This window comes from Balaenoptera borealis, assembly GCF_965194805.1.
Source record: "Balaenoptera borealis genome assembly, chromosome: 3".
Lineage (NCBI taxonomy): Eukaryota > Metazoa > Chordata > Mammalia > Artiodactyla > Balaenopteridae > Balaenoptera > Balaenoptera borealis.
In genome coordinates this window covers 36,235,043-36,247,202 of record NC_138866.1, presented here as the reverse complement: position 1 = coordinate 36,247,202, position 12,160 = coordinate 36,235,043, and the positions used below count along the sequence as shown (strand labels likewise).

Sequence of the window (12,160 nt, the reverse complement as noted above, 5' to 3'; positions counted from 1 at the left end):
AAAGTAGCCTGGTGCTCCTTGGAAGGGGGATATATTGATAATGCTAATAGAGCACTAAAGGTTAAGTGTTGGCAGTTGCTCTGAAGCCAAAATGCTCTGAGTTAAGCTCTCAAAGCAGTTTTCATACGGGCACCTGCTCAGCTTCCATGTTTTCTGCCATTTCTGTCTGTGATGATACTTTAGCATTTTCCAAATCCTGAGCAGTTAAAAGATGTGGTCCTTCATACTGTTGTTCTTTCCAAGGTTCATACAAGTAAGTTCATCTTCCCTCCCATCCTCTCTCAAGTGACTTACTGCTTATGCGCCAGAGGCTTACTTTTTGACTGGAGAAGCCCCTGGCTTTAGTGGGTTTAAAACCCTCCCAGCAGCCAACAATGGACTGAATCCCTGTTCTCTCTTCTGTCACAAACAAAGGCATGAGTCTCAGGGATGGTCCACGTTTAGGGGGAGGGAGTGTGTTTGCTGTCATTCGGTCTGCTGTGTTCATTTAAAGTCATTCATTCCTTCACCCATTTGGCAACGGTATCTAGGCGATCAGGCACTGCTGGGCTCTGGGAACAGGGCGAGCAAGGCTGACCCAGGTCTTGCTCCTGCTGGGCTCTCAGTCTCATGGGCAAGGTAGTTATTAAACAAATGAGTTCAAAGAACATAGTTACCAAGGGAGTGACTGTCTCTCTCTCTCTTTTTTTAAAAATAAATTTATTTATTTTATTTATTTATTTTGGCTGCGTTGGGTCTTCATTGCTGCGCACGGGCTTTCTCTAGTTGCGGCGAGCGGGGGCTACACTTTGTTGCGGTGCATGGGCTTCTCATTGCGGTGGCTTCTCTTGTTGCGGAGCAGGGGCTCTAGGCACACGGGCTTCAGTAGATGTGGCACGCGGGCTCAGTAGTTGTGGCTTGCGGGCTCCAGAGCGCAGGCTCAGTAGTTGTGGTGCACGGGCTTAGTTGCTCCGCGGCATGTGGGATCTTCCTGGACCAGGGCTCGAACACGTGTCCCCTGCATTGGCAGGCAGATTCTTATCCACTGCACCACCAGAGAAGCCCTACACAAGTATTTCTAAGTTACTTCTCCAACGGTGGAACCAGACTGCCAATATCCCAAATATATGTATTTATTTGGTCATTCCTGTGTGTCCCAATCTCCCACCCCTCTCTCCACAGCCACACAGACGCCCTCCTCAGCCAGCTGAGCACTCATGCCCTGCAGTGCGCCCTGCCACCCCACTCCTGCGCAGAGCCTGGCTTGTTCTGCTCCACCTGACTGAATGGCTTTGGGGCTGAATTATTCAGAAAGGAAAGGGAAAGAGCTCTAGCTTTTCTTTTCTAACGCCCCACACAGAAAAGAGTTTTAGATCTAGAGGTGACTTTAGAATAAAAGAATGGTAAGAGTATTAGTTTGCTAGGGCTGCTATAATCAAATACCACTGATGGGGTGGCTTAAACAACAGAAATTTGTTTTCTCACAGTTTGGGAGGCTGGAATTCCAAGATCAGGGTGCTGGCAGGGCTGGTTTCTCCTGAGGTCTCTCTCCTTGGCTTGCAGAGGCCGCCTTCTCACTGTGTGTTCACATGGCCTTTTCTCTGTGTGGACTCCTCCCCAGTGTCACTTACTCTTTTTATAGGATCACCAGCTCCCATTTAACCTTAAATACCTCTTTAAAGGTCCTATCTTCAAATGCAGTCACACTGGGGGTTAGGGCTTCAACATATGAAATTTGGGGATGGGGGGGGAGACACAATTTAGTCCATAACAGTAAGGCTCTTAGTACAGTCTCTGTCTGACCAAAAGAAACTGGATATATGTCCCTTCAATTTAAAAGAATCATAAACCTCAAAGAAGAAGTTAAAATTCAATCAGCATTGTGGCCCTTGAAGCTCTAGATAAACAAACATTTCCAGAGATTTTAGAATAACATTTACATATTAGCATTTTTGTGTGTGTGCTTGCGTGCATGTGTATGTGTGTTTGTGATTAAGTGGATGAAAGTGAAAGGACAGTTTCCCTTGTGGAAAGAGTCACTGAAAGAAATTTCTCTTCCCCTGCTTGTGGCTAAAGTTGGTCTTCAGATGAAACCAGCTAAAGGAATTCACTAGTTCCCTCTCAGCAGGGCTCCCAGGGCCTGGCTATCTGTGAGTGGGGTTCAGGGTGGGAGGAGAGCTATTGGGGAGCCCCCTTTGGGGCTGCCTCAGGTCCCACCCCTAGGGACCGACTCAGAGCTGCAGGAAAGGTGCCTGAAGCTTCTTTCAGTTAGATGTTTCTGGTCAGGTGAGGCTTCAGGCAGCTTCTTGTCACTTCAGGATCCCGAGGAGTAGCCAGAGTCTCTTCCTCCCTACACGTAGAAAAGCCTTTGCCTCTGAGGTCTTTCATTTCCTAGGACTGACAAGCCCCTTGTCAAATGATAGGAGTGAGAAGACAAGGGAAAGGGTTCGTTCTCCAGGGTTGGTTTTTTCTTTTCCCCACAATAAGGGGAAGGATTTCTTTGTGGCTTAATTCAGCTCTCTAGAAATACCGAGTCCTCCAGGGAAGTTTAACCCCTGGCTGACAGGTCTCCTGCAGTGCGGCATGTGTGACCACGCGAGAGACTGATAGGAAGTACCCCTGAGCCAGAGCGGATGCCATCTGCAATCTAACCACCCCCTCCTTGTCCTCTCTGCTTGCTCGCATTTTAACTTTCCCTTTGAGGTTTGTCATTCTTTTTAATTGACAGGACACGTACCCAGGGAGAAGTCTCTCTCGGCTAGTCAGAAACTGACGCTACCATTCCTCTGTTCATTCGACAGTGAATGTTGAGAGCCTGCTCTGTGCTGGGCCCAGGTGCTGAAGCTAGATGCAATCTCCCTTCACGGGGCTATAGGGTATGCAGTAGGCAGGCAGACCCAACAGCGAATTCCAGTCAATACCCGGTCCCTTTCCCCAGCATTACACTTAGGATCACAAAATTTTATTCACAAGAAACATTTCATGCCGTCTTGCCCGACATTTTAAATGAGGTGGAAAGTGTTCTCTTTATTGGAACAGAGTATTTGCCCTTCTCTCCTCTGTGGCTTAGCATCCCAGGGTATTTGGCGTATTCAAATTCCTCTGACTATTTTTCAGACTGAAAAGAACTGACCTGTAGAAAACCCTCTGTGACTTGATCCTTTCATAGTTAGAAGTCAGGAGTTCCCGCCTCCAAATTCTGTGCTTGCCCTCACCTGGATTGGGTTTCTCAGCCTCCTCTCACTTCTTGAGTGGGTCCCTGCCTGCCCTGTTAACGGTCTCCTGTGCCCTCCTGGTTTTTCTCGCCCATCACACCTGTGCTGGCCACACTCAGCCTGCCCAGCCGGGGCCAGGCCACGCGGTGTGCTCTCTTCAGCTGTCCGCTGATCTCATTCCGTTCCCTCACACCTCTACCTTTCTGCTCTTCCCGTCTTACGAGCCCTAACCACAGCACCCATGTCGCTGCTTCTGCTAAAGGGTCCTAGCAAGATTGCCAAGAAAAGAAATCATACAACAGTGCCTTCTGAATGGCTTCATCAAAAGTTTATACTCCTCAGCTTCAGCTGGGCCTTCACTCCGGTGTATCATCCTTCATTCATCTTGTGTAGATTTCCTAACATATTCCCCACGATGGCCAACCCACACTCTCCCAGGTCTTGCCTCCTAATTCCTGAGAAAACTGAGGCCGTCCCCCGTTTCCTTGGTTTCCCTCTTCCACACTTCAGAGTCCTCTGTCTAACTTCACACTCTCCCATTGTTTCTGTCTCTGAGAATGTAGACTCATTCATTATTTTCAGACTCACCCCTCCTCCCGACGCCCTCACCTGAATACACCTCCAGTGCTTAAAGCCCACCTGTCCCTGTGCTCATTGAGCCCTGAGCCCTGGACCTCCTTGAGAGAGAAATTGAGTCTGGCCGTCTCTTCTTTATGATCTGGAATCTGCTCTCCTCACTCCCTGAACTCTCTTGAAGGGCACCAGCCACTTTGTAGTTTGTCCTCTTTTTCCTCACTCTTACTGCACTGTTGGCCGCTGTTAAAAACCTCCGTGAGATTCTCTCCTACTGCTCGGCCTGTAAGGCAACACTGCCTTTGTCCTTCCTCTGCTTGTGTACTGCTCTTTCCTTCTCTCCTCTGGCTCCTGGTCCTCCAAGCCCTTAAAGATGGGTCTTCCCTCAGTTCTGCCTTCAAAGTTTTCTCTCTGCTCTGTCCTCTACTCCTGCAGCTTCACCTGTCACCTGCTTGCAGATAAATGATTCCCAGTTCGTCTGTGTCACCTGGATCCCTCTCCAGGGTCTCACATGTGTTTCCAGCGATGTGACTGACATCCCCACCTGAATACACTTCCAGCGCTTTAAAGTCCACCTGTCCACAGTCAGCCTGTCTTGGGCACCGTGCTAGGTGGAGCCCTCAGAACCCTAAGTTCTTCCCACCTGGTTGACTCTTAACAGCATCTTGCCCTGTCTTCCCACCTCATCTCTCTCCCCACTTAGTGCTTTCATCAGTACAGTTTGTAAACACATATTGAATACCTACTGTGGTCAGATAATTTTTCTAAAGCACAATTCTGGTCATTTTTTCTCAACTGAAAACCCTCAGGGTTTTCCTTTGCCTATTTTTTTAAATTGAGGTATAACTGACATAACATTATATTCATTTCAGGTGTGCAACATAATGACTCAATATTTGTATATATTGCAAAATGGTCACCACAGTAAGTCCAGTTAACATTCAGCACCATATATAGTTATAAATTCTTTTTCTTGTGTTGAGCACTTTTGAGATCCACTCTTCTAGCTACTTTTAAATATGCAGTACAGTATTATTAACTATATCACTGTGCTGTACATTACATTTTCATGACTTATTTATTTTATAACTGGAGGTTTGTTCCTTTTGACCCCCTTCACCCATTTCACTGCCCTCCCCCTCCACTTCTCACTTCAGGCAACCGCCAATCTGTTTTCTGTATCCACAAGCTCAGGGCTTTTGTTTGTTTTTTGTTTTTTTTGGTGGAAGCCCTAGAGTACCACATATGAGTGAGATCGTGCAGTATTTATCTTTTTCTATCTGACTTATTTCACGTAGCATAACGTCCTCAAGTTCCATCCATGTTGTCGCAAATTCCCTTTGCGTATTAAATTGAGTTAAATTCCTCAGATGGCATCCCAGATCCCTATAAAAAGGGCCTCAGCTGCCTTCTTGACCATTCCTCTTTCATTCCTAATAGCCAGGCCAAATCCCTGACCTGCACTCCCCCTGCACGCTTTATACCTGTCTGCATGATATAGTAGCCGTTAGCCACTTGCACCTGTTTAAACGTAAATTAATTAAAATTAAATAGTTTAAAATTCAGTTGCTCAGTCACACTAGCCACATTTCAAGGGCTCAGTACGCACATGTGGCTCGTGGCTACCTATTGGACAGCACAGACAAAGACACTTCCATCATCCCTGGAAGTTCTTTTGGACGGCCCTGGTCGGTTCCTTTTGTTTTTGTTCCTTCTGGCTAAACTGTCCTCCCACCAACTCCTCACCTCCTCTGCCTGTTAAAATATTCTCCTTCTTCCAGGTCCCCACCTCAAATTCCACCTGTTCACACAACCTTCCCTGATCGTTCTTTTCTGAATGAGATGCCCTCCCCCAAACCCTTTAGAGCCTCTAGTATTTTATGTTTTCCCTTTATGAAACCTCCCCAGTTTTCCTCATATTGTAGCCGCTTATGACCTTATCTCATTTCCAGTACTGAATTAGAAGACTTTTTGAAGTAAAGACTACTTCTTCTGGGCACAGTACAGTGGGAGTTCAATAAACAATTGTTGAATTGAATACCTAGGAAAGAGAGTGGTTCTTCTTTCATTTCATTTCTGGAATCAGCAAGCACAGTGAATGTCTTAAATTCTTTACTTTTTTCTTTCCTTCCGTAATCACACAGACCCCTTCTGTAAGACCCAGCGAGAGGTGCAGCCCCTGTCCTCTGCCTTCCGGTGCAGGTGGCCGTGGTCAGCACAGTCCATCTTAGAGCCAGTGTTGCTGACATCAGGGCCGAGGAGAGCGACTGGCTGCAGAGTACAGACATGATCCTCAGGCCAGGGCTGTGGGTCAGCACGTGGGAGGTGGAATTTCGGGGAGGGAGTACTAGACGGATGAGTGAGGGGCAGGCAGGGTACAAACCACAGACTTCAGAGAAGTGACCCCAGAAGAAATGACCAGAACGACAGAGGCTAACCAAATCAGGGAAGTGGCGAGACTCAGATTTAAATTGCTTACAGGATGGGGAGCCGCAAGGTATCTGTTCTCAGCTAGACCCTGGAGGAACTTTCTGGGTAGTTTGTTACTGCCTAAGTGTGCTCACGGTGGCATTTCTAGCCCAAAGCTACCAGCCACGAAGGAGAGTTTGTTTTTAACATTTTATTTATTTACTTATTTTTTGGCTGCACGAATTTTTTTTTTAACATTGTATTTATTTATTTATTGGCTGCGCCGTGTGTTCGTTGCGGCACGCAGGATCGTCGTTGAGGCATGCAGGATCTTTCGTTGCAGCGCACGGGCTTCTCTCTAGTTGTGGCCAGTGGGGTCCAGAGCGCATGGGCTCCGCAGCTGGCAGCACGCAGGCTCTCTCTCATTGAAGCGCGCGAGCTCAGTAGTTGTGGCGCACGTGCTTAGTTGCCCCGCGGCATGTGGGATCCTAGCTCCCCGACCAGGGCTCGAACCCGTGTCCCCTGTATTGGAAGGCGGATTCTTTACCACTGCGCCACCAGGGAAGCCCCGCTCCAAACATTTGCCAGCGCCATTTCCAGACACATTAGGGACGTTCAGAGGCTGGCCTCCTTTCTCTGGTTTAGCCGCCCTGGGGAGCTAAAGAAGTTGCTGTTTTCTACTCATTGACTGTGGGGGGATGATCAGAAGGTGTGAATGAGTGTGTGCGTGTGCGTACCCGTGTTCTGTAGTGGGGGAAGCCGAGGCTGTTAGAGTAGGTTTACAAAGCTCTTTATCTTTCCAGGCTTATTTTGCAGAGGGAGAAGCACTTCCATTACCTGAAGAGAGGCCTCCGACAGCTGACAGATGCCTATGAGGTAAACACCTTGCCCAGGAGCTTTCTCTGTCAAATTATCAGTCAGATCTTTCTCCTTTTTTTACTGTTTGGATGTAAAAAAATATACAAATCAATTTTCACTGCAAAAAAAAAAAAAAAGACACTATGGGCTTGCCCTGTCGCAGATTCACTCACCATCCCGTGTGGCTCTGGCGGGAACCGGGTCCGCAGTAGCTCTGCCCCACAGAGCCGGGACTCCTACTTCTGAAAGAACCCGATCTCTATAGTCTCGTCCTCCTTCAGAGCTAGTGGAGGCCCCAGATGGGGTGGGGCTTTCACCCCCATCGTGGCTGAGGGGGGTTCACGTGGTGTTCTTCTAGACACCCCTTGACTGCTAAAAGGTGGTCTAGATACCTGTTCATCCCCACCCCTTGGCCCTGTAAGCTGATCTAATTTCTCTACTGGCCAAAGGACCAGTATATAAGTCCAGAGAGTAGTCCTGCGGTTTAACACTGTAAAAATGCCCAAACGTGGAGTGGATTTTAAATCAGTATACCTTAGAGCCCTAGGGGTCCGCGGAGGGGCTCAGGGGAGGGCAGCGGAGGTGGAGGGGAGGGGTGTTGGGAATAGGGGCTGAGTAGCAGCCAGAGGGTAAATGTGAACCAGAGGCCGCCAGTTTCCCTGCCCCACTTTACATAGAGCAGCTCCGCTTTTAATTTGCTTTTATTTGGGGGTTCTACATTTGATTATTTACAGCAGGAATTTGGGCCTGTAGACCCAAGCGGGTAGCATAAACGAGAGGTGCGGGCTTGGTTGGGGGAGGGTGCGCGGGGTGGAACTGAGGCAAAGCAGAGGACCCGTGCTTTTACTCTGTTCCTGCCAGTTGCTGCCAAACAGCAGTGCAGACCCAGGGTTGCCGAATCTCTTCTTGTTTTTTCAAATGAAGCCAGAAATTCAGATTTCTCTGTGGATCTCTCAACATGTAAATGTTACAACCAATTCTAATGGAACAAACAAAACACTACAGGGAACAAGCAGGACACATCCTTGGGTTATGTTTGGCCTGTGGACTTGCAGTATTCAATCCTCAATGATTAGGGTCCAGGCAACCCTGATACAATTAATACCGTGACAGCTAACAATTCACTGAAGAGTGCGCTAAAAGCTTGCTGTTCCTTGTCTCATTTAACCCTCACAGCTACTCCAGGGGGTAGCTAAGTCTTTATTTCTTTATAGATAAGGGAATAGGCATAGCAAGATTAAGTATTTGCTCAAAGGCACATAGCTAGTGAGAGGAGGAGCTGGCACTGAAACCCACAGCACTGTCTTCTGTCACCACACCAGCTGCCCCCAGGTGGGGAGCTAGCACATTTACGTGCACATGTATGAAGAGGGCAGTTTGGGCCAATGGAAGGAGCACTGGACTGAGAGTCTAGAAACCGGCGGTCTTGTCTTATCTCTGACGTTTACTGTCTGTAATCTGGAAAAAGTTCATCTCTCTGGATCTCATTTATACACTTTGGATTCGTATAACTGGGGCAGTAATACTGCCTGCCCCCCTAGCCTTGAATGCTTGAATATTTACGGCTTGAGTTAGGATCAAGACCTGCTCACATGTCACCTTTGGAAACCTTTCCCAGCTCCCCAGGCAGAGGTAGTCAGTTTCTTCCATGTGCCCATTATAGCGTTTATCCAGGTATATGTATGCATTTGTTTTGTTCTGCCTTGTTCCAGAAAGACACTTGTACTTACGTGTCTGTCTAATTGCCCTCTTCCTCTACAGAAAACCACACACATCCTAAACAAAGTATCTTAAGAGTAGAAACTGAATTTTACTCATTACTGTGCCCCCAGAGCTTGGCATGAGGAGATACTCACTGAATGAGTTACTCCAGGAAATCCCTTCCTGAGGTTGTGTATCTTCTTGGGTCTGCACTGAGAAAATAGTAGCACTTAACTTTCTGGCGTGTGAGAAGTCCTCTGCTCAGCTTCTTTGGATGCCTGTCAGGGAAGGACCCATTGGGTTCAGGTTAAACTCCTTTGTCCCATTGTCCTTTTCTCACATATGGTCATTTCAGCTCCTGGCTAAGGCCACCAGGCAAAGTGTCCTTCATTCACTGATTGTTCATAGGTTGTCCTCCTCCTCCTTGCCAGGCTGCCAGGAGGGAGACAGATGTCTCCCTTTTCACACTGAACAGTTGGAGACCCTGCTGCCTTTTCAGCAGGGTCTTGGAATGATGCTGAATAAGGGGTGTGTTTTCTGCCCTGTTCCTTTTGCAGTGTCTGGATGCCAGCCGCCCATGGCTCTGCTACTGGATCCTGCACAGCTTGGAACTCCTAGATGAGCCCATTCCCCAGATGGTGGCGACAGAGTGAGTCTGGCTTTGGGGAACCTGGGGTGTTCTCCGAAATTGTATTTTGACTTTGGGGTTCTTTTTGTTTTGTTTCTGTTTTATTTATTTTGAATGAAAAACACAGAGCACTACAAAGAAACCGTTGCCCTTCTCTTGACCTCCAGTAACTTCCTGAAACTCTTCCACTTCAGAAGCCCATTGTATGCTCATGGGTAGAATAAGACTTTGAACTCCCAAGAGAAGGATTCTGTTTCTTCTGTGGCCTTTTCTTTTGGCTCTTGCTCTGGTCTTTGAGAAAAGTCTTCATCATCAACTCTGGAGAAATATGATTTTGCCAGAAAGTACAGTATGCATTTGAATAGCTTCTGTGGGGAAACACGTGGCAACCCAATGGCCAGAAATGCCTTTGCTTTCCGTAAATACCTCCATAGAAGTCCCTCCTCACCAATGCCTGGGGGGGACAGTATGGCTCTTGATGGCAGTGGATGTGTTACCGTCTTGGTGTACAAATGTCATGACATCGTTTTCTTAAGCTTCTGATTTATGGTTAAAGATCTAAGCAACTAGGATTCTTCCCAAAGTGCTGGTGCAGATGGTGTCCTCAGTGTGGCTTCTCATCCTCAGACGCTCATCATAGTTTGTATTTTAAAGACGAAACCGCTCATCACTCTAGTCTGAGGGGTACCTGAGGTAGCAGAGGGCCGCCAGGAATTGGATCTAATGCTCCAGTTCTCACTGAGAGAGATCGCGTCCCCTCAGCAGCACCTCGACCTCATCTCTCCCGCTGCTGCTCTGGAGGGAGGCCCCTGAGCCAGGTTCCTCTGCCCGCAGCACCCAGGGGCAGCTGTGCGGGGATGCGTGGAGGCCAGCACATACCCCTCCCTGGCCGCAGTCCCCCTTCCTGGGTCACACTGGCAGGTCAGAAGAACAGAGCCGCACATTGTCTCATTCATTCCGTCTTAACAATAACCTCTCATTCTTGCCTTCCTGGGCAGGGTGTCTTGTGATGGATGTGGATAGGGAAGATAATAAAGAATTAGGCCATTAACCCTTGTGATGTGTACGATGCTTTCAGAGGGAGAGGAAAAATATGCATTGTCTTCCACATCACAGAGCTGCTGCAAGCCTAGTTGCTTCTAGCTCTGGATGTAGAGTTGGACACAGTTTCTGCAGTAACAGGAATTTAATTGTCAAAATAAAGGCCTGTGTGTTTTTGAAATACCAGTTGGGGGTTGTGGATTGTTTGGGAAGTTCCCCCCCGTCCTCCACATACACAGTCAGGATGCACGCTGGGGGAATGGGAATGGGAAAGTCATATGTGAGAGGAGACAAAAGACATGGGAGGATTTTGTGAGTGAAGTGCAGATACCCCGTAAAGGAGCAGTGGTTTGGAGCAGGAAGGATGCCCCCTAGAGGTGGACGTAGACCGGTCTGAAGTGGGAAGATGGTGATAAGGGGCTTCCTGAAGTGGAAAAACTCGGGTCAGCATCGATTTTGAGTTTTGTCTAGGTTGTATACTTGGTGTTTTATATGTAAGGCTTTTCTGAGGGAATAAGTGTCAGAGCAGCTTTTGTGGCAACATCAGATAGGAAGAGAGGACCCCCTTAGAGGTCTTTTCACACTGAACGATCGGAGACAACCTAAATATCAACAGTTGGGGATGCTGTAAGTGTAAAGTTTAGGTAAAGTACCTATGTCATGATACATACAATGAAATACTATGCAGCCACGTAAAAATTTAAAAGTTAACAGGTGTTAAATAGACTTATTGTGGTGATCATTTCCCAGTATATACAAATATCAAATCATAATGTTGTTAAATCATCTGAACCTAATATAATGTTACATGTCAATTATACCTCAATTAAAAATTTATATATATATATATAAATGTGTATATTTGTATATAAAAATGTATGTATTTATGTAGAAAGATATTTAAATGGAAAAAGGTAAAGATTCATTTTTTATAGATTAAAAATAAAGTTGGTTCTATGCATAGAAAAAAACAAGGATATATACACACATGGTAGTAGTTATTTGTGCGGATGGTGGGGTTGAAGGTGATTTTTTTCTTTTCTTTTTTAAGCTGATTTGCATTTTCTAAAATTTCTACAATGAAACTATTGTTTTGTAATTAAAAGAATGTTTTAAAACTAAAAAGCTGATTTGTCCTGATTGCAAGAACCACTTGATAGTTAATGACCGAAATTTTCTGTTTCACAGCCAACTTAAAAGCTTTACCTATGGTTCTTCTGAGCATTGATTTAACAGACTTTTAAAGAATTACTTATACTTCCCAATAATGTACTTTGTTCTGTGCCTAGCAGGCAGTTAATTCTAGGTGCAGATAATATTTGTAATGAACAGAGCCTAGTAGCTCTGGCTTATAAGGGAATAAACTCTTTTTCGTAAGAAACAGAGAAATCTTAATGACTTCTATAAAAATATGGGGATTTTTTTTTTTAAAAAGACTACCTGATTTTGGATATTGCCTTTTTATTTATTTTGCACAGGGAAAAGAAATGCTTTGAAAATGTGATTAGGTTTTTTTTTTTGTTTCCTTCTTCTTTATGCAAATATTAAGGTGACCTAGAGGTTGAGTTTAGATCTGGAGTTTAATTATTTTTCTGCTGTCCTCTCTTCCCCCTCCCCAGCCTAGTGTGCAACACACTCACTCACACACACACACACCCTCACAAGTTTCTCTCTCTTTCCTATTTTGTTCACTGTTGTACTTCTGTTTGTTCTGGGAACAATATGACAAGCTGAGTTCCCTCTAGTGGACAAAACC

At 46.2% G+C, this 12,160-nt stretch overlaps 1 protein-coding gene across 4 annotated transcripts in view; it reads left to right on the top strand.

The window, feature by feature from the left end:
* The window catches only part of LOC309626128 (protein farnesyltransferase subunit beta), a 77,532-nt gene that overhangs the window by 27,110 nt on the left and 38,262 nt on the right, over positions 1-12,160 (top strand). For all 4 annotated transcript variants that reach the window (XM_082386606.1, XM_082386607.1, XM_082386608.1 and 1 more), the window contains exons 3-4: positions 6,980-7,052; positions 9,293-9,384. In XM_082386606.1, coding sequence (XP_082242732.1) covers positions 6,980-7,052; positions 9,293-9,384 — 165 coding nt within the window. The remainder of the gene's footprint in view (positions 1-6,979; positions 7,053-9,292; positions 9,385-12,160) is intronic.